The 25,661-nt window shown below is 33.0% G+C and overlaps 3 protein-coding genes and 2 non-coding genes across 5 annotated transcripts in view; 1 reads left to right on the top strand and 4 right to left on the bottom strand.

Annotated features, from left to right (window-relative positions):
* Positions 1-1,939, bottom strand: part of LOC111993424 (uncharacterized) — a 12,727-nt gene extending 10,788 nt beyond the window's left edge. The window contains exons 1-2 of the mRNA XM_065765786.1: positions 1,819-1,939; positions 1,192-1,700 (exon numbers count right to left, since the gene is read on the bottom strand). Coding sequence (XP_065621858.1) covers positions 1,192-1,700; positions 1,819-1,939 — 630 coding nt within the window. The remainder of the gene's footprint in view (positions 1-1,191; positions 1,701-1,818) is intronic.
* Positions 1,940-3,697: 1,758 nt separating this feature from the next.
* LOC112006251 (uncharacterized) lies at positions 3,698-4,949 on the top strand. The gene is made up of 2 exons (XM_024038545.2): positions 3,698-4,018; positions 4,316-4,949. The coding sequence occupies exons 1-2, from the start codon at positions 3,869-3,871 to the stop codon at positions 4,757-4,759; spliced, it is 594 nt and encodes a 197-aa protein (XP_023894313.2). The 5' UTR covers positions 3,698-3,868; the 3' UTR covers positions 4,760-4,949.
* A 5,477-nt stretch (positions 4,950-10,426) lies between these two features.
* Positions 10,427-10,499, bottom strand: TRNAA-AGC (transfer RNA alanine (anticodon AGC)). The gene has a single exon. It is a non-coding gene; the product is annotated as a tRNA-Ala (tRNA).
* A 1,570-nt stretch (positions 10,500-12,069) lies between these two features.
* Positions 12,070-12,142, bottom strand: TRNAA-AGC (transfer RNA alanine (anticodon AGC)). The gene has a single exon. It is a non-coding gene; the product is annotated as a tRNA-Ala (tRNA).
* Positions 12,143-13,723: 1,581 nt separating this feature from the next.
* On the bottom strand, positions 13,724-17,432 carry LOC112006249 (protein NRT1/ PTR FAMILY 4.6). Its single transcript, XM_024038541.2, has 5 exons — positions 17,269-17,432; positions 17,058-17,160; positions 16,388-16,605; positions 15,041-15,481; positions 13,724-14,949 (listed from the first exon to the last, which is right to left on the bottom strand). Exons 1-5 carry the CDS (start codon positions 17,269-17,271, stop codon positions 13,978-13,980), a joined length of 1,737 nt encoding a protein of 578 aa, XP_023894309.1. The 5' UTR covers positions 17,272-17,432; the 3' UTR covers positions 13,724-13,977.
* Positions 17,433-25,661: the final 8,229 nt, after the last annotated feature.

Here is a 25,661-nt window from a genome sequence, read left to right on the forward strand (position 1 = left end):
AGAAAATATTTTGGTGAGTCCAAAGAGATAACACCTGACCCTATCAATTTTCCATCCATTAATCCACCCAACCAAATACCCCAATAAATTCCTTTCCTCTTCCCTTTTCTCTCCTATTTTTTCTATCCCCTCTAAGTTTTCTTTTAAGAGGAAACTTAAAAGAATATAGATGAGAGGATACAAGAGTGGGCCTATATACATTACAAGAAGTGACCCAAGCTACTAAAAGTTATAAACTACAAAATTATAAAGTCTTATTCATAACAAAAATTTCATCCCACATAACAAGATGCTCAATTTTTGAAGTGAAATTTCCAAAAGCTAAGGGCATGTTTGGTTCACTAGTTAGTCATATCTAATTTCTCATATCTAATTTTTATATCTCAAAACTCTAATTTATATCTCATATATTAATTCCCAAATTTTCTTATAACTCACTCCCATTGTGTTTGGCTCAAAACTTGGCTTTAGTTTTTAGCATCTTTTAACTCAAAAATGGTGGATCCCACTCATCTGATTGGTTCAGAACAGCTACAGTACTCTTGCCTAAAGAGCCCGCGAACTCTTCTCTTTCCCACACTCCTCTTTCATTCCTCTCTTCCACACTCCCAAGAATAAAAATGAAATAAGGGAAGAAGCTCAACCAATGCTTCTCCTCGCCATATTAGCCAAACCCATAGATCACAATATAGCAAACAAACCCACAAAATCCCACATGAATCAAAGCAGAGGAAGCCATTGAAACCCACAAAACCTCATTGAGTATTCTACCCCAAATCCAAAGATTGACGACCTTTCTCTCTCCCTAGACCGACAATCCTTTCTCTCTTCATTGTAGTGTGGATTTCCTCAAGTGGGTTCTCTCTCTCTCTCTCTCTCATTTAAGAGTTTGGTGGGTTTCTTACTTTTGGGTTTTGTGTGTTTTGAGGGAAGAAATTTGTGGATTTATGTGTGGATGAACATTGTTATGGGTTTGTATTTTTGGGTTTGATTAGTACACATGTATTTATAGGTTTGCAATTTGCTATGATATGTAATATTTTGGTGAATTCAATAATACACATGTATTATTATTATTATTATTATTATTATTATTATTATTATATGTATTATTTTTTTTAATTTTTTAATTTTAATTTTTATTATTTTTGAGAATGAACTTTTGAAATTTTATTAACGTAAATGAGTTACATCCAAATGTAAAAACGGAACAATATGAGATGGAACATCCTCCATCCATACTTGAAAATCTGGTATGCATATAGCATGTTTGGCCAGATTATGTGCTACACTATTTCCATTTCTCTTAACATGAGAATACAATAATCTTCTAAACTTAATTCTATACACTTTCACATATTCTATTAGCAGACCCCACAGTGATAGATTCTGTTCATGTGACTTCAACACTTGAATTAAGCTCAAAGCATCACCTTCAAGAACAACATTTTGGAAACAGAGATCATGTGCGAAAGTTAAAGCCTTCAATTTAGCCAAGGCTTCCGTGTCTTCAGCCTTATATGCTTGATCAAATTTTTCTGCACAAGAAGCTAAAACAGCACCGTCTGGGTCTCTTATCAGTACTCCTACACCAGACAGCCTTGAGACGTTAGAATTTGCTCCATCAAAGTTCGCTTTCACGAATCCTATTAGCGAAGCTCTCCACCTATTTCCCCCACAGCCGTTACTCCCCTCTATACCTCTGAAACGTGTATATCAGCACGGTATTGCTCCAGCCTAGTCCGTAATTGTGCAGCAACCTGATGAAGTGGGCTGGCTTGTAAATTCAGACGTTCTTTATTCCTCTATTCCAAACACTCCATGCCGGAAAGCTAAAAGCTCCAGGTCTTACTTCCTCTACCATCCATAGCAGTAACTCCTTAACACTTATGAAGTCCACTTCACACCGAAATCCCCATATTCCTTGATCTGACCACATTCGTCAGTAAAGCATTATTATTGGGCGTGCTAAAACAATCAAAATTTTATTTTAGCACATCAAAGAGCACAATAACCCCATCACTGGTGTGCCATTTGCCCTTTTTTTTTTTTTTTTGCATTAGCAAATAATTGTAGCAATATTACTTTTTTTTTTCCTTCAACCCTCTCTCTCTCTCTCTCTCTCTCTCTCCAACCCAACCACTCTCCTCTCTCTGATTCTCTCACTCTTTTATTGTCTCTCTCCTCTTGCACGCTATCACATGCAAATCTAGGTCACTAATGGTAGTGGTAGTGGTTCTAGTTCTAGTGGCAACAAAGATGATGGATCGACATTGTTGTAGACGACTTTTAGCTTGTGATTCTAGTTGGTAGTGGTGGTGTGTTATTTTGGGTGGCAGTGGTGGTGGGTTGTTGGAATTTTGTTTCTTTAAATAGAAAAATATTATGATAGGAGTTATGTCAATAACTCTTTATATTTGAAAAGATAAAATTTTGTTACAAAATTGGTTGTAGTATAAGGCTATAACCTTACTAAATAAAATAAACATTACTACATATTTTGAAAATCTAACTATTGAATTGCATGTTCTTTACACTCTTAATATACATTTAAATTTTATGTCAATTGGATATTATATACCATATGATCTATAAGCTTGTAATTTATGCATAATTTTAAATCACAAAAACTTAAATAATTTATTGATGGCATAGCTTTTAATTTTTAATTTTTTAGAAATTTTGCAAGAATAGAGGATATAAAAAGAAGATGTAATCCAATGGTGAAATTTTCAAAATTCACCTCCAATAAAAGATATTGAGTAATATTGTAGTCTTAGCCTACAACCAATTTTGTAGCTAAAATTTTTTCTATTTGAAAAGATCAAAACATCATTGTATTTAAACAACTTGTGACCCAAACTCAGCCTAAACATAATTCTATCTATAAAAATAAAATTAGATTAAATTATACCCTTATAACACTTTGTTTTCTGACACAAAAAATTTAACAAACACTTGGAATGAAATGAGGAAAAAAAAAACATTAAATAAAGAATGATGTAATCAAGAGAGTAATGTAGTTTAGAGTATTGTCTACTCTCTTTGATGATGTGAATTAGGGATTTCCCCCGCCCTTTCTCCCTTATTGTAACTATTGAATTATTAAAAAAAAAATGATGATGTGATTTCACTAAATTGATTCACCAATTAGAGTGTTCAATGTGCGTAATTAGAGTTTTCAATAGATAATAGTGTGATATTGTCTACTCTCTTTGATGAAGTGAATTAGGGATTTCCCCCGCCCTTTCTCCCTTATTGCAACTATTGAATTATTAAAAAAAAAAAAAAATGATGATGTGATTTCACTAAATTGATTCACCAATTAGAGTGTTCAATGTGTGTAATTAGAGTTTTCAATAGATAATAGTGTGATATTATTTAAATTTGAAAAGTGAGAGTATCTAGAGTCCACTGTTTAATTACACATTTGTTATTGCAAGGAAGAATCCTCTAAGGATGATTTTAAGAACTACCAAACCAACCCATTGAGACTGTGTGTGGTATCATTTGATTGATTTAATAAAATGTATATAATATAAAATTGTTTTAGTATAATCTTTCAAAAATCACGAACTTAAAATGTAATTAGGCTGAATCATAGGAGTGAAATTATAATTTTAACAATGGGTAACCACTATCTACAATTTCACAATAATTAATAACTCTAGGATAAAGCTATCAGAATTTTGATTGGTGGATATCATACAACTACGGATTACAGACGCAGCATGACTCTGACTTTTCATCTCTCCGTCCACCATCCCACGTGGCAGTTAGCTTCACCAAGAGAATTCTCAATCACAGAGAGATCATCAGCTGAGAGATCTGAGAACCTTCACTGAAACTCTGTATCACTCTGATCCCAATGGCGGTCACTTCACCATTTTCAGCTTCGGTTTATCTTCGAGGACACCAATCCAACTCACACCACTTCCTCTCCTCTAAATCTCCCTTTGCTCGTGTAGTTCCAGCCAGAAAATCACTCACCGTCGTTGCTATGGCACCCAAAAAGAAGGTACTACTTTGATAATTGATTCCTATAAGTCGTAATTTTATAGTTCTGTGCTCTTAGATTGACATATGCGACATTCCCTTTGCTTGGTTTGCTAAGAAAATATCATAAAGTAGAAGAAAACGTTAATTGGGTCCTTCCTGTTCAACTCCAAGACTTGTTTTATCCATTATTTTCTACCTGTTTCTTGACAACCAAACATATATAACACTTGGGTTCTTTTCTATTCTTGGCATCCAAACACAGAGTTATCTCAACTCATGCATTGTAATTATAATAACAGTCCAAAAATGATGACAGGTGAACAAGTACGATGATAATTGGAAGAAAGAGTGGTTTGGACAAGGGATATTCTACGAAGGGTCAGAGGAAGTGGAAGTGGACGTGTTCAAGAAGCTGGAGAAGCGAAAAGTGCTGAGCAACGTTGAGAAGGCTGGCTTGCTATCCAAGGCTGAGGAACTGGGATTTACTCTCTCATCCATAGAGAAGTTGGGTGTTTTCTCCAAGGCTGAGGAGCTTGGCTTGCTCAGCTTGCTAGAGAAGGTTGCAAGCTTCTCTCCCTCGGCTCTAGCCTCGGCGGCGCTGCCAACATTTGTGGCGGCAGTGGCGGCCATCGTGCTGATTCCGGATGACTCGGTGGGGCTGGTGGTGGTGCAGGCTGTGTTGGCCGGGGCTCTTGGGGTTGGGGCTACAGGCATGATTGTTGGGTCTGTTGTATTGGATGGTTTACAAGAAGCTGATTGATTTTTTTTGTTGGGGGCTTCTTTTTGTTTACTTGTTTGTATTTTAATTTTTAGAAGAGGGAAAATAATTTGGCATTAATCAATAAATGTATAAATTATGATTTCCTTGTATCTTCTAAGATTTGCTAACTTTGGGGACGCAGATATGCACTAGATTAGTGAATAAAAGATTAGATATATGTAAGTAATTATCTTCTAAGATTTTCTAAATTTGGGGACGCAGATATGCACTAAAAATAAGTAATTATACCATGTTTTCTATGTAAGGGCAAAAATTAGTCCACAGCCCAATAATAACTCAAACAATGGCCCCATAAGCCCACTACAATGGATTTGTAAGAAAATGGGTTGGATATTGATTACACAGTAAATTGAAGATAATCACAATGAGACAAGAAACCAATGAAATGATTAAAACAACAAATTATGAAAAAAAGAGGCTCCTCGATCAGGCCCGAGGAAGGTCTATTATATATATGTGGGTTCCTTTCTTACTTAGACAAATATTTCAATTCTTGGTTACAAAGTCTTCTCTCTCTTTTCTCTTTTTTTCAATCCCACCCATATAAATCTCCATTTTCCTTTTATATTTAGATACAAATCATCTTAATCCTACACTTGGAGGGTTGAGACTACATTCTTAGGACTTCTATCTTATCCAAAACATATTAGTAAGCTTTTACCTTGCAATCTGAGCCATGCCACCATTGTTCATGGCTATTTCCTCATTAATGTAGTCAAAGGAGTAGTTGTCTTGTATTTAATGCGGAGGGGATGATTTCTACACCTTTCTCCCTTCATCCTTCTTGTAACTTGTGCTGAGTCTACTTTCTTCCTTGTGTGATATTTTGACTTCATGCACCTCACATAACTAATGCTCGTCCCCGAGGTCAGCTAATGCTCGTACTAGAGGTCCAAGGTATATCCTCGGAAATAATCTTAACAGTCCATCCAATAGGATTAGGGGTTCTCGTCCCCACCTATATCTATATACAAAAAGTGTCGCGTAATGCAATCGTGAATTTGGTTTATTCAATTTGCACTATTTCCGCTTTCACTAGGTTTTTATTTATTTATTTTTATTTTTTATTTTTTAAATAGTAAAATGGCCTATTGAACACACTTTTTATTTTTTTATTAGTCGCAGATCCATGCGATGTGTTGGAATAGATAATTATATTTTAGTTATGGTATAATATATAATTTATTCTATAAATTTTGTGGAAAATAATTTGTTCATCCAAAAACTTAAATAATTTTTAAAATTATTTTTCATTAATCTATCTCGAGAAATATGTCATCATTTTATTATTTGGATTTAAGTGATTGATATTATTCATCTTTTAGGCGGTCCATATTTTAATAAATTATGTTATCATGCGTTATATTTTCCTAATTTTTTTTCATGTACAACAAAACTGTTTGAGTTTCAAATATATTATTCAAAATTTTTATTCTCTTAAAAGGAGATTATTATATTTATAATTTTTCTTATCATAGGAGTAATTTCGAACTATTGATTGAGTTTTATTTACTAATATAGATACATGAGATTGAAACTGTATATTTCTTAGACATTCCTAAGAGACTATACGATATTATAAATTTAATATTTAAAATAATATGTAGGAAAAAAAGTAGACTTTATATCTAAAAGTGAACACTTTACCTATCGAAATGAAAGGAAATAGTCTGTATAAAAACATAAATAGAACATGATTTAAAATTTTTTTTGACTACATACACTTTTATTTATTAAGATTTAATTGTCTTTTACTAGATTTTCATGTCGCATTTTTGTTACTACGTTCCTGTTGAGCCTTCTCATTTGTCACATTATTGGCCACGTCATTATTTGGATTTATTTGGATTGATATTATTCATTTTTTAGGCGGTCTATATTTTGATAAATTATGTTATCATGCATTATATTTTCCTAATTTTTTTTTTCATGTACAACTAAACTATTTGAGTTTCAGATATATTATTCAAAATTTTCATTCTCTTAAAAGGATATTATTATATTTATAATTTTTCTTATCGTAGGAGTAGTTTTGAACTATTGATTGGGTTTTGTTTACTAATATAAATACATGAGATTGAAATTGTATATTTCTTAGACATTCCTAAGAGACTATAACATATTATAAATTTAATATATAAAATAATATGTAGGAAAAAAGTAGACTTTATGTCTAAAATTGAACACTTCACCTATCGAAACGAAAGAAAATAATCTGTATAAAAACATAAATAGAACATGATTTATTTTTTTTTATTTTTTTTTACTACATACACTTTTATTTATTAAGATTTGATTACCTTTAATTGGATTTTCATATCACATTTTTATTACCATGCTTCTGTTGAGTATTCTCATCCGTCACATTATTGGTTATATCATTATTCTTTTTATTATTTATTTGTACTTTTATTTTTTTGAAAATATTAAATATTTAAATATATTGGCTTTACAAATTCATCTTAGGCAGTTTTAACTTTACATATTCATTTACTTTAATTTTGATATTACAACTAAATAATAAATCAATGAAAAATAAAAATAAAAATAAGAATATTGTCTATGCATGTTCATGTTGGACGGTTTAATTTTAATAGTTGATTAACACATTCAAATACATAGCCAACATTATATTTTGATATAAATTCAAAATCTCACTTCCAAAATCACTAAGTATTATGTAAAAAAAATAAATAAATAAAACAAAAGTTAAAAGAGGGAGGGTGAAGATTTGTGACGGAAAACTTAAAAAATCAAACACACTACCAAATCGTATTAAGTAAAGTTGCAAAAAAGAATAAATTATATATATATATAGAGAGAGAGAGAGAGAGAGAGAGAGAGAGAGAGAGAGAATAATATGAGAAAAAGAAGCAAAAAAAAAAAAAATTATATATATATATAGAGAGAGAGAGAGAGAGAGAGAGAGAGAGAGAGAGAGAATAAAATGAGAAAAAGAAGCATCAAAATAAAAATATATAGTCACAAGTCAAAATCCAAATTATCCAAGCCATAATATATAATAGAATAACATTATATTTATGTAAACTATATTTATATACAATAGAATAATGTTTAACACTCATAGAAAAGAAAAAAGAAAAAAAAAAGATAATAACTTAAAAACACAAAGACAAATTGCAACTCAAAGTAAAATTCTAAAGAACACATAAATACATCAACCTAAAGTAGAGATACAAAAAATAAAAAATTCACACAAAAATAAAATATGAGAGAGAGAGAGAGTAATAACCTTTTTTTGTGTGAGAAAATATGTATATAATGGGAGAGTGAATGCCATATTTATAGTAATAGAATGGGGATAAGAAGAGTCAAATTAAAAGGAAGAGAAAGAGATAGATGAAAAGTGACATTAAGATTGAGTGTAGTGGAGAGAGATGAAAAGGTAAAATGGAAGTTGTGGGAGGAAAAACCCAAAGCTACTCAATGGGCCCGGAACCCACTGATTAAGGGCCATGGTGTCTCCGAGAATTAATAGATGGTTCGGGCGGCCCACCTAAAGCAGGAAGCCCTGAAGCAGAGGGGGAGTGTCGTCCAAGGAGGCCACCATTTGTCCGAGGATGTCTTTCTCCTCGGCTATGATGAGCTTTGATCAAACGAATGTGTGAAAAGTCCGACTAACCTCTCCAACGATCCCAACGGTGATGATGGACTCTAGGTGGATCCGGAAATGATCAGAACTAGAAAATATCTGAAGCAAAGGTTGGTACCACCGCATTTAATACGCTGCAACAGCTTTTCTGGCCGCATTTATGTGGAGAAGACCCCTGAACAGTGCAACCTCAGCTACCGCCACTCACAAAGAATTAAAGTAGACACACGACATGACATGCACTCGAGTGGATGCATGGATGAAGAACAAGTGGACGATGGAGATTATAGGAAGTGATGCTATATAAAGAAGAAGGGTCCCTGATAATGAGGGGGGAAAAAGAGAGAGAGAGAGAGAGAGAAAAGCTTTACTGTAGCTCTGAGCATTATAATCGCTGTTTATTCAATAAAACACCTCTTCGGACATTCATTCATGGAGTTATCCGATCTTTAGTTCACGTTATCATTGTTGCACGTGACCCAGCTGACTGTTCTGTGCTTCATAACCAGCCCAGCTCTTTCGCCCACTCTCTACAAATTCATTGTTCTGGATTCGTTGGGTCCGCAACCCATATCCTTTGGGCTTGGGTGACAAAAACTGACCCTACAGAAGTTATGATTGAAAGTAGTAGAGAGAAATGGGAAATAGGTAGATGATGTGGCTGCTGATGTGACTCAACAAGAGCGTAGCAATAATAAATGCTACGCTTCAGCATTTTGATATATATAGATTCTTTTATATTCATATGAGCTACTCTAAAAAAATAAAATATTAACACAACAAATTGCCATAATATTTTCACAATTGTTGATGTGTTAATTCCTTATAAGCCAAAATAAAATAATAAAATATCATACTGGAACCAACCATAACTAAAAATAAATGTATTATGAAAAACAAAAGTGTGACATCTATAACATTTTTCACATTACTTTCATATCAAATCATAAGTGGTAAATTGTTTTTTATTCTAATTTAAACTTACCAATGAAATTACTTTTTTGCTCACCAATAATAACTCGTAACAAAATACTACTTATGATTTGTTGTGAAAATATTGTGAATATAGTATTTTTCTTGTGAAAATATTAAGACATTTTGTTGCTGTCATAATATTTTTTTACAACTACTAAAGTGTCAATTCTTTACGAGTCAAAATAAAATATAATAAAATTATAAAGGTATTATGATAATGTTATATCATTATATTGTGTTTCTAGATTTTTTTTTTTTTTGGTTTAGTCAACTTTGTTTAGCCAAAATTCACTATTTCACATACAGTTTTCTTGGATAGACTTTTTATTATTATATTTTTATATTTACCACCATTTTAAGGAAAAACACATAGTTTTATACAAAAATAAAATAAAATAAAATAAAATAAAACGTAGGATAAAAACACATATAATCCTTTATGTTTGGGATAATTCAGAATTCTTCCTTAAATTTTAAAATCAAGCAATTGTCCCCTTAATATTTTGGAAAATAGCAAATATGTCATATTACTATTCTTTCAGTTAAAACCTAATGAAAATGTATGATTCTTAAAATATTACATTGTGTAATGTCTAAAATACTCTCAATAAATTTTAACATTTCAAAAAGTTTCTTCACGTATTTTGAGTTTTAGATGGTAGTAATGTTTAAAAAGTTAAAATAATGATACAAAGTGTTTTATTTATTACCTAGAAAACATTGATTTTCTAGATTTAAATCTTCGAAACTTATAATTTATTTAATGAAAAATTCGACAACACACACCTTTTGTTATTTTTTTTTTATTTTTTTTTCCCATTTCTTGCCTAAAATAGAGAAGAGCTGCATGGAATCGGTTGGCTTTGGTTCGAAATTGAATATAGCAAAGCAAATGCAAAAAGATAAAGCTATTTTAGATTTTTTTTTTTTTTTTTTTTTGGCAATCCAAAATAAAAAAGAGTGCAAAGTGCAATACGCTAAATCAGAGAATCTTGGAAGATTTTTCCAAAAGCAAGGAAAGTGGAGAAATCTTGGAAGAATAAAAAAAGCAAGGAAAGTGGAGATGCGGGGTATCGATCCCCGTACCTCTCGCATGCTAAGCGAGCGCTCTACCATCTGAGCTACATCCCCATTTGTTGATGGTGAGACAAAGCAAAATTCTAGACTAAAGGAAACCCAAAACACTGATGCCGGAACTTGAACGTCAACCTCTTCTTTATTTCACCATCACTATCATTCTCCTCGTCAGTGTACCAAAAATTTCAATTTTCTATGGCACTGACATGTCCTGGTGTACATCCAACCGTTGATATAAGCCTAGACATGGTGGCTGTTGCCTATTCACTCAACAAGAGCGTAGCAATAATAAATGCTACGCTTCAGCATTTTGATATATATAGATTCTTTTATATTCATATGAGCTACTCTAAAAAAATAAAATATTAACACAACAAATTGCCATAATATTTTCACAATTGTTGATGTGTTAATTCCTTATAAGCCAAAATAAAATAATAAAATATCATACTGGAACCAACCATAACTAAAAATAAATGTATTATGAAAAACAAAAGTGTGACATCTATAACATTTTTCACATTACTTTCATATCAAATCATAAGTGGTAAATTGTTTTTTATTCTAATTTAAACTTACCAATGAAATTACTTTTTTGCTCACCAATAATAACTCGTAACAAAATACTACTTATGATTTGTTGTGAAAATATTGTGAATATAGTATTTTTCTTGTGAAAATATTAAGACATTTTGTTGCTGTCATAATATTTTTTTACAACTACTAAAGTGTCAATTCTTTACGAGTCAAAATAAAATATAATAAAATTATAAAGGTATTATGATAATGTTATATCATTATATTGTGTTTCTAGATTTTTTTTTTTTTTGGTTTAGTCAACTTTGTTTAGCCAAAATTCACTATTTCACATACAGTTTTCTTGGATAGACTTTTTATTATTATATTTTTATATTTACCACCATTTTAAGGAAAAACACATAGTTTTATACAAAAATAAAATAAAATAAAATAAAATAAAACGTAGGATAAAAACACATATAATCCTTTATGTTTGGGATAATTCAGAATTCTTCCTTAAATTTTAAAATCAAGCAATTTTCCCCTTAATATTTTGGAAAATAGCAAATATGTCATATTACTATTCTTTCAGTTAAAACCTAATGAAAATGTATGATTCTTAAAATATTACATTGTGTAATGTCTAAAATACTCTCAATAAATTTTAACATTTCAAAAAGTTTCTTCACGTATTTTGAGTTTTAGATGGTAGTAATGTTTAAAAAGTTAAAATAATGATACAAGGTGTTTTATTTATTACCTAGAAAACATTGATTTTCTAGATTTAAATCTTCGAAACTTATAATTTATTTAATGAAAAATTCGACAACACACACCTTTTGTTATTTTTTTTTTATTTTTTTTTCCCATTTCTTGCCTAAAATAGAGAAGAGCTGCATGGAATCGGTTGGCTTTGGTTCGAAATTGAATATAGCAAAGCAAATGCAAAAAGATAAAGCTATTTTAGATTTTTTTTTTTTTTTTTTGGTAATCCAAAATAAAAAAGGGTGCAAAGTGCAATACGCTAAATCAGAGAATCTTGGAAGATTTTTCCAAAAGCAAGGAAAGTGGAGAAATCTTGGAAGAATAAAAAAAGCAAGGAAAGTGGAGATGCGGGGTATCGATCCCCGTACCTCTCGCATGCTAAGCGAGCGCTCTACCATCTGAGCTACATCCCCATTTGTTGATGGTGAGACAAAGCAAAATTCTAGACTAAAGGAAACCCAAAACACTGATGCCGGAACTTGAACGTCAACCTCTTCTTTATTTCACCATCACTATCATTCTCCTCGTCAGTGTACCAAAAATTTCAATTTTCTATGGCACTGACATGTCCTGGTGTACATCCAACCGTTGATATAAGCCTAGACATGGTGGCTGTTGCCTATTCTTGGTTGCTGAGAATAATATAAATGCAGTTCAAACAAATGACACTGCCAATATATTGTCTTTTTTAATCATCCCAATTCTCTTGAAGTAACCAAAGTATTCTTTAAGGTGTTGTTATTATCCTTGTGGGGTAGTGCTAGTACACTCTTATATTTTGCTGAATTGCTTATTTTGCTGATTTTTTTGCTTAGAAAAAGGTAAGAGGATGATGACAGTAGATATTACATTGAGTTTGTCATAACTTAGGAACGAGAAGACAATACTCACCCTTAGACTTGTGTTTAATTTATACTAGAAAAAGAAAATAAATACTAAATAAACAATTTGGCTTTGTTGGGGTGAGTTGTTGATCTTTACAAGACCTAGAACAGCATTTAACTTGTTAGAGTCGGCTCATATTTGTTTCTTGGCCAACTAGCTTTTGTGGGTCTAACAATATGTTGGGGGGTGTGGGGCCCTGTAGTACGGTACAATAAAATCAAAGATATTTTGAATATTTATACGTGATAAGGTTATGCTATGTATAAATATTATTATAACTCTAATTTCTCATATATTGGATTAATAGTAGCTCGCTCCTTTGGATGTAGGCATACAGTTGAATCACATAAAATTTCTATCTTGATTTTTCTCTTCTTTAATCTTTGCTTAAACCGATTATTCATCACATAACTCTAACATGAATTTTTCTATCCTGGAATTTGATAGTTCTCTCGGCCATTACTTCATTAGAAAATCCACAAATAACAAGCAGTATGGTAGTTGATTTGAAAACAAAAAACAAAAAAAAAATTCAGCTGTCTGGATAGTAGTGCTCATTAGAATAGGTTTGTTTGCCTGTAAATGAGTGAGAGTAGAGAAGAAGCAAATCCTCAACTTATTGACAAGCATCATTAACTCGTAGCAATAGAACTGCTTATACTAGGCCTACACAGAATTGAGCTCATACCTATTTATTCTTCTTACCTGGTGGATTTGTCTGTGGACCTTATTATCTGGTCTTATGCTTCAGATAATTAGGTATGCTCCTATTGGTGTTTGTGTGTTGAACACTGGAACTAGATGTTGAAAGACTGATTCCTTGCCTGATTGGACTTTATGGAAAAATTCTAACACTCTTACCTTGAGAAGTTATGTCTAGTAAAGAAGGAAAACCAAGTTAGTCTGATGGTTTTAAAAGTTCAAAAGTGGATGATGTGAACTTGGTTTTTGACTTAAAAATGCAGCTTTGGTTTTCATTTATTTCACCATTTTCAGTAATACAACAATATCATTCCATATGAAATTCCTCCTAAATTAGTTTCATTTAAGGATTGTGCAATTGTTGTTGTTGAGATTAACATGTTGAAGATATTAAAATTGAAGACGGGTTTCAAGCCAAACCAAAGTGCAAAACATTAAGACAGCTACATGAATATTCCAAATAGAATTACATGTGCAACTCTAATAACATTAGTTTATATTAGTACAACATTCCATTGGGGATGAAGAATAAAACCCCAAGAATCATAATACTAGAAGTAATTAAGTTCTCTCTCTGCACCTGGGAAGGAAGACCAGATCACAAGAAATAAAGCTCACTGGATAATTAGACCTTTAATGACTCGTGCAATTAAATTTTGTGTCAGTTATCAGGTCCCATTGATCTATACTTGTAGCGATTGGCCCAGAAGAGGTAGTGCAGGAAATTTAATCCACTTAATATACACATCAGCCAGTAAAACCTCTCAAGGTGATAATGATTCAAGCTGCTGCCAAAGAGCCATGGTGTGTGTCCATAGGCACTGGTGACATGATTGATTATGGATACAAGCACTGAGCTGAGGTAATATCCCATAGCCAGTGAGGCCCAGGAGAGAGATGTGGCTAAGGATCTCATCCTTGATGGTGCCTCAGTGAAGAAAAACTCCATCATGCCGGCCAAAGTGAAAAGGTCAGCTGATCCAAGGAACAAGTACTGCAAAGCCACCCAAAAAAATGTTATAGGTAGAGGTTCTGCAGAATTTAGTAGCCCCAGTTTGGCTGCCACCTTTTTTCGCTTTGTTTCTACCAATGCTGCCACTGCCATGGCTATGATAGAGAGGAATAGCCCTGTTCCTATTCTTTGTAAATGCGTTATCCCCATTTCAGTTTTGGTTATTTTTCTGCCAAGTGGAATGATTACATGGTTATAGACCGGAGCAAGGATCATGATAAAGAGAACAGGGAAGACAGGGAGAGAAGCTGGTGGGATCTTTAAGGAGCCAAGCTTAGTATTCATTGTAGCAGCTTGTTGGACTGAAAAGGTAGAGAGCTGAGCAAGACAGCAGTTTAGCATTATGGTAGACATGAAGATTGGGATTATCCTTAATACTACCTTGACTTCTTCTACTTGCTTGACTGTGCATTCTAGCATTGGGGGGGCATTCTGTTTGATTGCTGCTTTGTTAAGGAAGTTGAGACTTTCTGTTGGTTCTTGACTTGGCACCTTTTCTTTTCCATGACTGTCTTCTTTGTCACCAGTTTCTGTTATATAGGTTGGGCTTGAGGTTCTGGTCATGACAGCATTGCTAGAATTTCTAGATTTGCAGGTGTTGTAAATTGACGCAGCAAGAACCTGTTGGACAAAAATGTAAAGAGTTATTTTTTTGTCAGCTCGAGCTCTACAAATTTGTAGTGCATTATACTTCAGTTGTTCTAAACTCTACCTTGAACATTGTTGTGATGGGACTTCCTGAAGGAATTTTAGTCCTGTAAGTGGGAGAACCTAGGAGGAACACTGGAATGGACATCAGTATTGTTGCAGTAGAAATCCCAAAACCCCACTGCCAGCCTTTATTGTCTTCAATCCACACTACAAAAGTAACTGCAATTAGAGCTCCACAAGAGAGGCAGAACACATAGTAGTTAAAGTATGATGACCTCTGTTTCCTTCCTTGTGTGGTGGTCTCATCAAACTGCTCAGCTCCATGTGGTGGAAGAGAACCTTTTATCCCTCCAACACCTAGAGCCACTAGATATAGGCCTGCAAATAACATCACTGCTTCTGCACCATGAACTTCCTGACATGGACTATTAGCGTTCACTAAGATGCATGGTGGTGGTTTCAAGGATGCAACATGAGCTTGAATTGTCAGTATCAGCAGACCCTGTTTCATTGGTCAGAGTTTGTTAATAAGACATGTAAATGTGGAATATTATTGCAGGATCTTTGGAGTAAATAATTTTTTTTCTATCATCCAATTCTCAAAGTCTATAGGGTGGACTAACCAAGGTGTGACACCAACAGTCCTGATTTTGGTTCATATAAGTTAATATAAATGTGTTTTAAAGAACCAAATACCCTAAAGTTGGACAGAGCCGATTTCTATTTGGTACTTGATTTTCTCTCTTGCCAAATTGGATGGTTAAGTTCATTAATTATGCTTGCCGTTTTTCAACTGATCACATGGTATGACAACAGTCTATTGTCCTCTTGTAGTGGGCTGTACTACCTAGATGGGAGATCAATTTCTTTCCACCAATTGAAACTTCTCAAAGAACCAATGGTAGATCACCTTTGGGGTCAAGCCAGGTCACAACTGAATGAGATTTGACACAATGGGAAAACGGTTTTTTTTTTTTAATGTAACTCTCTAATGTCATTGTTGACTGTCTTTATGTTATATTTCCCTATTACTGACATTCATATTTCAATTAAGTTATTGATGTTATTTGACGTAGATAGTAGGGACATTAACAGGTGGGTCTAGATTTTTCCCTTTTATTTTCCATCATCATCTTTGCCATACCATTGTTACATGCATGGATAAGTCATTGTGTGGTTCATCCTGCTTTAAAATACCATTTAGATATTCAAAAAGGTGAGTCCTACCACCTATGCTTCATGCCCTACTTAACAGTGTTGTCAAGACTCAAGAGGGACCTGATAGAGCCAACTTGGTGATCTCTTGCCTGTCAGTGACAACCACCACACAACTTGAAAACAGAATATACCATTATTTTGCTATTTTGCATGCCTGTTAGAAGCTATGAAGGTTTTGTTGGAAACTCACCATAAATTCTATTGCAGCACTAGTCAAATAGATGCTATAAGTAGTGAAGAATGCATCTGCCAAAAAGCCACCAAGGAGAGCAAGGAGAAAGGCTGTTCCCATGAAATTGGTAACGTTGTTGGCAGAACTGGATGGAGAAAAATGCATGAATTTTGACATGTAGAGCACAAGATTGCTTGCATTGGCAAGGAATGCTAGGTTCTCCAATATCTCCACAACTAAGGGTTGCATTACAAAAAAATCACACATAATAAGTGTTATTTGCCATGACCTCTACTTTATTAATCAATTTACATTTATATGCTACTGCAAAGGAAGAAGTTGTTTTTCTTAGCATAATATTTAGGATGTTTTATTTCTCACAACTTAAGGTTTTCCCCCCTTCTAACAACCGATTTATAATATTATAGTAGCAAGCATTTGAAAGAAATATGAAAAAATAAGTTCAGTGACAAAAAAATAATGATAATAATTCACAACTTTTTTTACAACCATTGAATTAGCATGTTATGATTAGTGTTTAATAAAAGTGGTGTTAGTTGTAGCCTTTGTGAAAATAATGTTTCACCAACCACAACTTGCCACCTTGTAGAAAAGGTTGTGAAATTTTTGTGTCCATAACATTTGCTCAAATGAAAAATGTTCTTAGTTCAATCTAAGCTTTACTAACCCAAGACAAAGGAAGCAGCGAGCATGCCGCCATGACGACCTTTTAAAGCAGGCCTGTTCCTCCAATCCACATAGCCTTGCCATGTGTTTAAGTGAGCTTCATCCTACAGTGATAGGCCAAATGAAAGTAGAAAACAAAACAATAAATTAAGCGAGGAAACTAAGATATAATATAAGAATGAAAAATAAGAAGTTATGAATGGGAACTCCACCATCTCTTTTCTTAATACGAAGGATGGTAGTGATAGAAGACTTCAAATATTTATTTTTCTTTCCTTCAGACAGGAGAAAGGAAGGGAGGTGGGGGGGTTGGTTGGGGCCTGAATGTTGGTAGAAAGCTTGTTTGAGAACTTTTTAGTCAGATTGGGAGTGAGGAATGGATTCTTATTTATAGACTGAAAAAGTGATGGTCCAACCAAGAAGAAAGGTCTAGAATCTAGATGCCATGAAAGTGACAATTCATTTGTCAAACCCTTTTTAACTGTGGATTGTTTAGTGTTGACATTTTCTACCACACACACACATAATGAGAAAGAGAGAGAGGTTATTATCCAGGATCTCTTTGTTATAACAAGCTATATCTGAGATGAACCAAAGTAAAATAGGGAATTATCAACTAAGTTGTCCCATGAGTATGAGTTTTTTTTTTTTATTTGATAAGCATGAGTATGAGTTTTGATGTTCTCATTTGTACTAATCGACTTCTAATATCTTATTGTTACTTTTGAATCAGACTGAAGATTTAATAACATATTGAAGAGTTTGAAGTTCAATACACAAGTACTTATCAAAAATAAAAGGATGAGCGTACAAATGTAAACATCTGACTTTTTTGAAGTGCAGATATTACTTGCTAGTTGGAAACCAAATGTGGTGTAAGATGATTGCCTGAAGACCCGAATAGACCTTCACTTGTCTACACATTTAAAAGTATCATGGAGTTCATGTCACTAGAATCAAATTCTAAAAGCAAGTGGGCTGCATGATTAAATGGGGGGGGTCATAATGGAATTATGTACATGGGGATTGGGGATTCTAGCTTTTCAGACATGCCCCACTGCTACACTCGCATTCATTTCATAGTCACTCACACTACTAGTGGTGAGAGCACTGTGTTAACAGTAATCTAAAAAGATCAGTGCTTTGTGTGCTTGAACCATTTCTTGTATTATCCTAACCTGACCTTTTCCTAACATTGAAAACATCATGCTTACACATAATAGCCATTGCTTCTGTGAAAGCATGGGCATTAGATCTTTTATGACTTGTAACAATTTATGTGACATTTGTGTTATGTTATGGTATAGCACTCAACTTGGACTGAATTTGCTTGATACTACTAGAGTCATCTGATTGTGCCTACTCAGTATATGGTGCTGCCCGAGAGTGCAGGTTTCCTTTCCTATCTGCAAGTCCATGTCCCCAGGCCATTTAAACATGTGGATGTAATCTACACACACAACTGTGGGTGCATGGTCTATGAGATTTCGACATTGGACGGCTATATATGCCTATAAATGATGGGTCCAGCATGATTTACTCCCCCATGTGTAGACAATTTGCCAGTACGTTATAGCTTTTCCTCATTGAATTCGATCCGGGGGACCCTAATAAAATTTGTAAATAAATAAGCAAATAGGCAAACCCGCAGTTTTTACTTTTTTAAAAAAAGTTGAAAACTTTGTTTGATTGGAAAAACCAATGAAGCTAGGGAGAAAGAGAGAGTACTCATCTTTTGTCATGGTGTGGTTGCAACTTGCATGATCGAGAACATTCTAACCATGGATGAGAATGCAAGTTGTCTATGTAAATGGTGGAAGTATATGGATTACTTAAGGTTGAGTCTTTGTCTTTTTGTGATGATCATGATATAGAATATAATGTAAGTTCTAATTTGGCTACACTCACGCTCTGGAAAGCTTATCTGAAAATTCCACTCATGTGGTTGATAGGATTTCTTACGCCAAGAAAGTTAAAGCTAAAGCCAACTAATTTCAAAATCCATTGAAGCTAGGTTTTGGTTCTTTGTTCCTGAAGAATGTAGACTCCCCCAAATAGATCCGTGGTAGGGAATATGAATGCTTACAATTGATTCCTTAAAACTTAAGAATATTCGCTTGCTATCTCTCTCGTTAAAGGTTCTTAATAATCTAGACAACCAAAACCACTATAGTTAGAACACATAAAAATTTACAATTTTCTCAAATTAACTTTACCACCTCACGGTCCATCACAGCTTGTAATTTTTTGTTTTTGTTTTAATGACTAATATATTAGGTGGTAGGCTAATTTGATAATATTGCGAACTTCTGGAATTCTTATAATGTATCTAAGGAAATATTTGTATTTTTATTAATTTGATTTTGTTTTCTCAAAACGTGTTCAAAATGGTTTGGACCTCGGTTTTGAGTTTGTTGAGTAGAGGGTTTTTTTTTTTTTTTTTTTTTTTTTTTTTCTATGGTAAAGCTAAAATTTTTAAGTTGCTAGGGTCAATGCTAATTGGCCCATTTCTTGACCAAACTTTAATTTAACAATCCAAATTGGGCCGATTGTTTTTAAGTTAGGTTTTGATTCTTTATTCCTTAAGATGTAGGCTCCCCCAAATAAATCTAGGGAATATGAATGCTTGCAATAATTCCTTAAACTTAATAACATTCGCTTGCTATCTCTCTCATTAAAATTTCTTGATAATCTAAACAACCAAAACCACTATAGTTAGAACCATGGTTGTCAAAATTCCGATCCGGATCCTACGATCCTACGATTTTACAATCTCATCTGTCTAAAACGATCTAAATCTTTTAAGGATGTTAGCGATCGTTCAGGATCGTACGATTCTGACGATTTCAAACGATTTTAGTTTCTTGTAATCTTCTTTAACTTAATAGAAGGTTCAATTAGACCCAAATGAAAAATAATATTCCAATAGATCAAGTTTTGCTATTCTAATGTAGCGAGATAGAGTGTTAGTTGAAAACAAACAAAAAATAACATCCCAATAGAGTGTTACGTTTTGAGATTTTTGACATCTTAAATGATGCTTACAAATGGATGTAATAATGCTTGGTAATTACATCAAATGGATGCAAATATTTTATTTTTTATGAATGTATAATTTATGTGATTACTTAACATACCAATTTTTTTTTCTCAAATAATGTAGGATCTTACGATTTACGATTCGATTCTATGATCCACAATCCCACCTATCTCTCACAATTTTACGTAGGATCCCAATTTTGACAACCATGGTTAGAACACATAAAAATTTACAATATTCTCAAATTAACTTTACCACTTCAAGGTCCATCACAGTTTGCAATTTTTTGTTCTTTTTTTTTTTAATTTTTTTTAATGACTTATATATTAAGTGGTAGGCTAATTTGAGAATATTGCTAAGTTATGGTATTCTTATAATGTCTCCAAGGAAATTTTTGAATTTTTATTAATTGGATTTTGTTTTCTCAAAATGTGTTCAAAACAGTTTGGCCCATTTAGGTGGTCAAATTGTTTTTTTTTTTTTTTTAACCCAAAACTCCATGAGTAAAGCTAGAATTTTTTTTTTTTTTTCCAAAAAAAAAAAAAGGCTAGAATTTTTAAGCTGCTAGGCCCGATGCTTATTGGCCCATTTCTTGACCAGCTTTAACTTATCGATCCAGATTGGGCTGATTGTTTTTACGAATTGATAAACAACCCTAAAGAAGCTTAATAATTGACAATGGCCACCAAATTGCTTCTTTTCTTTTCTGGGCCCAAACAATGTCTTAGAAACAACCTATAACTGCTTAATGGGTTTTATGGGTTGACCCAATAACATTACTTGAAAATTTGAGTGGGCTAGCATTGTGGCTACCCATTATATAGGACTTTGGGCTATATGAAAAATCATCATATGAGCCCATCGTCTTACTACATATGTAAAAATGTAAACAAATAAAACGTAAAATGCATCATTATAACATTGCACCTGACCGAAGCCTCCACGCGTGTAACTTGTTTATAAGGAAAAAAAAAAAATATATATATATATATATGCAGTAGAAATAAAAATTGACTCTAAAGTTCATAACAGCTGGGTTAATACTACTTCTCAAAAACAATTTTCACCATGCATTTTTTATATTGGATTGCAACTTTGCAACAACATTCTCAAACAAATTCCTCAGATAAAAATGAGACGCTTAATGTGCTGATACCTTGGCTAGGAAATGAACTAATCTTTAGCAAGAATTAGTTGTTTTTAATAATCCTCCTGTGGACAATTGTATTTTGCTTTTACTACGACAAATAATGTTGGTATATATGTACCTTTCAAAAATAATGTTGGTATGTACTACGAGTCTATGAGAGGCTTTTGCTAGTCCTCTTTTACCCAAAAAAAAGAAGAAAAAAAAAGATAAGTTAATTTCATTGGTAGACTATCCCACATTATATTGAAAATGTAGTATATAATTTTGAGTTTTACATTGACATACATTTTTTCTGCTGTGGCTTACTGCCAAACTTCTTCTATCATTTCTGAATTATATTTATAGAGACAGAAATGCAAGGGTTCAGCTGTTAAGGATTTTTTACAATTAGATTAAACTAATTAAATCGATTTAGATGCACGAAGATATTTCGCATGTACACACATTTTAGGAACTTATCGATATAGGACACAACCTTAAAAGAAGTCCAGTTTGTTTTGACCATGGAAGCATGGACCATTGGTACGAGATCGAGAGAGTAAGTTTAGGGTCATGGACTCATGGCCAGTGGGCAATAGAAGTGTAGATTTGTAAATCTATGGGCCACTAGTACAGCATTGGGTTAGGGGGACCAAATTTTTTTTTTTTTGAAACCTATTATTTGATTATTTCTCATGGTCACCATCTTCTAGACGACAATTACTTCACCATAGATCTACTCATTTCCGTTTAGAGATCCAAAGGAGTATGCTTACCCAATAAAACTAAATATTATTGGAAAATTATTGTTTCACACTTTCTAATGTGAAATATTTCACACAATATACACACTTTCATACTTGGTGTTCACATAGTACAAATAATGTAAAAGAATGTGATTTGTAGGGTTGATTAGTGGTTGTTAGTGGTTTTAGGTTAGTTGGGTTTGAATGTCTTGGGATTGTTTTTGTGATGTTTTGGGTTAAAGTTAGGAAAAAAAGTTGGAGATGAACTTTGAGCTTTTGCTTTATAGTAATGAGGAAACTTCTGTTGGGAATCACAATTTGATTCCTAAAACCACTCTAAAAATAGGAATGTAGGGCACAGTGTCAATGCCATAAAAGATTTAAGTGTATCTTTCTTACCATCAATTGGTTTTGAGGTGGAGTGGTACAACTTACGGTCTGATAAATGATATCATAACCAAGTTCATGGATTTGAGTCACAAGAGTATCATCGTGAGAAAGAGATTGTTAGGGGATCACAATTCGACTCTCTACAATTGCTTTGAAAACAGGCCCACGAAGTGCGATATTGAATGCCATAAAAAGATTTGATTATTTTTTTCTCATTATCAGTTAATTTTGAGATGGAGTGGCTCAGTTCACAGTCCGATAACCTTAAAAGCTAAATTAAGGTGTTGGTTTTGTTTGTGTAGAATTTAAATTATTGATTATATGTTGTCCTCAATGAAATGCCTATTCTGTGTTCATGGATATTTCTTATTTATAGACAATGTGAATTTAAGTTTTGATTTTCTTGTTGTGGACAATTTTTTAGGAAATCAAATTTGCATTTACAATAAACACATCATTGGAATCCTTTTATTAGTAGGAGAACCAACTTAATGAAGAAAGGTGATTTTAATTATATATTTTTGTTCTTAGAATATCGTCAAGGAACAAAGAGAAAGGTATTTTGATTTCTTAAATAGTTGTTTTTTTAATGTTTTTTTGTTTTTTGGTTTTTTTTTTAATGGTGGACACATAAGTGAATTATGGACAAAATGATACTTTTTAAATCAAAAATGGAAAAGTGCAACCCAAGCCATAAATGGGTCATGTGCAATTTGTTTATACAGTATTTAATGTTGTATTTTATCTTGATTGTCAAGTCAATACTCAAAATGAAAGGCTCTTGCAGTAAAATTTATAATATTTATAAGATTAGTAATTTAAATTAATTAATAGACGCAAGCCTTTTTGGCAGAATACAATGATCTAAAGATTCTAAACAGATGCCCGAAATTGATCAGATCATTGCACTTGACCTACGATGAATATGTGTCTGTAACTCTTGCATGGCATGAATATTGTACAAAATTAATTTGCATGTCATTGGTGAACCTAACTTCTAACTTCCTATTTCCATTGTGTCATGATCATTGGGGGATTTTGATTTTTGAGGCATATTTTAACGAATAAAAATAGAAAAAGAAGTGAATTTTATTTTAATTAAAAGCAACATGTAAGTTAGACCAAAAAGGAAAAAAAGAAAAAAAAAGAAAAGAAAAAGAAAAGCAGCACGTAAGTTATGACGAATGAAAGCTATTCCAATAGTGGGAATTGTATTCCTGTGAGATTTTAATAGGATTTCTGATAAAATTCTTACACAAATTCCCTGAAAGTGACAATCTATTTTGTGAAAGTACATATATTTTTCTAAAATTAAGAACTAAGAACGAAGTTTCAGTTATATTTTCTAGAATGTAGTATGTTTTTGAGATTTGAATGTTTGGAGGTAATTCAGATTGAATGAACCAACCAATCCTTATCGTGCTTGAGCTCCTGTGTGGTCACTATCAAGGTCTCCATAGACAATGAAAGTTTGTATGTGCTGTTTGAGATTTTTTTGAAATTCTATTCCTAAAAGAGGAAAAAGTTTAAACCTCCAAACCTGATTTAGGTGAAACTTTCTTCAATCAATTACGTGGCAGTTAATTAAGAAGACTATTCACATGTATTTTTAGTTATTTATATGACTTTTTTTAATAAGTTATATAATGTATTTAAATAATATATGTGAATAGTCTTATAAATTAACATATTGTACGTTAAAGGAAATTCTTTCAAACCAGTTTACAGAAAATCTTGTTCTGCAATTAACTATTGTATAGGCAAGAACTTGTTCGCTATGCTAGTCTGGTCCATCGAGTTTCAATAATGTTCTATGTACAAGCAAGTTGGCTATTTAAGCAATTATACACGAGAGAAATGCAATTCTTACCTAGAAAGCAAGTTGACTTTGATTGCCAAGTGGCTACCAATTTGAAGTGAACAGAGCATGCTGAAAGTAAGACCCGGAAGTTGATGTGTGGGTTTGGATTCAAGTTTTGAGTTTTGCGTTTGCATTTTACATTTTTTTTTTTTTTTTCAAGCCGTGTTTCAGCAGTTATGGCTACTGTTCATGAACAGTAGCAGCAACTTTTGACCAATTCTTCCGTGAATTGTGCATTTGTATACTATTCATGGACCAAGTCTTCCATGAACAGTACATCCGTATAATCTATGAAAGAAGAAATTGATGTGTATATATATTGCTTACAATAAGTGGGGTGGGAGAATTCCAACTCTAGTTTTTTCAATGAGTAAAATTGAACAATACATTATTGTCACGCTTAGGTGAAAGATGTCAACTCAGGTTGTCTCTCATATCTATTTTTTCTTTATCAAAAAAAAAAAAAAAATTGAAGCATTGAAGAAATGCAAAAATGCAATGTAAGAGCATTCCCATCAAGGGAGTCAAAATTTTTAGCATTTACCATCTCAAAATACTACTTTTTAGCTTTTAACACCTCACTTTATAATACATCATACATCAAAGATTCTATTTTTTTTTACCACTTCATTTAAATATTATTTTTTTATTCTCTATATGTTTCTTTCTCTCTTCTTTCTCTCTCTTCTTATTTGTGTCTCTCCCTTTCTCTAAAAACCCACCACTTTCTTTGCAAACCCACACCCACGGTTAGCCTCTACTGGCCACCATCATCGAATAAAATAAAATAAAATAAAACCACCCGCCAATGCCACCACAGCTACAACAACTGCCACTGTCACCACCACCCACAGCCATGACCACCAACCACCAAAACCGTAATCAAATAACAAACCCAAACCCATAACCTCTTCACCATTCACCACCAACAACTGGAAAAAGAAAAAGAAAAACAACCCTCCAAAATCACAACCAAATTACAAACCCACAACCTCATCACCACCAACAATTGGAAAAAAAAACAAGAAAAATAACCCACCAAAATCACAAATCCAAACCCACAACCTCATCACCACCAACAATTGGAAAAGGAAAAAGAAAAACAACCACCGGCGGCAACAATCCGAATGAGAAGTGGATTTCGTGCCCAATGGCGTTTGAGCTTTGAAGTTCTCAACCGATGTTAGGGTTTTTTTTTTTTTTTTTTACACCTAACTTTATTTGAGTACCATTTATTTATACCACTATAAGTTATTGGGTTTTCCCAAACATTTTTTTGGCTCTATTATCATGTTAATCACAAATATTTCATATCTCATTATCTAAATTGGGTCATGATATAAACTATCATAAAAAGCCCCAAAAACTCCTATTTTATCTAATTTTATTATCATTATTTAGCTAAACCCAAAACTGGCCCTATGTACCCAATACACACA

This window comes from Quercus suber, unplaced genomic scaffold (genome assembly GCF_002906115.3).
Source record: "Quercus suber isolate HL8 unplaced genomic scaffold, Cork oak 2.0 scaffold_653, whole genome shotgun sequence".
In the NCBI taxonomy this organism is placed as follows: Eukaryota; Viridiplantae; Streptophyta; class Magnoliopsida; order Fagales; family Fagaceae; genus Quercus; species Quercus suber.

Excerpts from the sequence above, each read along its gene's own strand:
- LOC112006251 (XM_024038545.2), top strand. The coding sequence starts at position 3,869 with ATGGCGGTCACTTCACCATTTTCAGCTTCGGTTTATCTTCGAGGACAC. Across the intron at positions 4,019-4,315 it reads CTATGGCACCCAAAAAGAAG|GTGAACAAGTACGATGATAA; the intron begins GTACTACTTTGA and ends AAATGATGACAG.
- LOC112006249 (XM_024038541.2), bottom strand. Across the intron at positions 15,482-16,387 it reads GTGCTGCAATAGAATTTATG|GGTCTGCTGATACTGACAAT; the intron begins GTGAGTTTCCAA and ends CCAATGAAACAG. Across the intron at positions 14,950-15,040 it reads CCATCACAACAATGTTCAAG|GTTCTTGCTGCGTCAATTTA; the intron begins GTAGAGTTTAGA and ends TTTGTCCAACAG.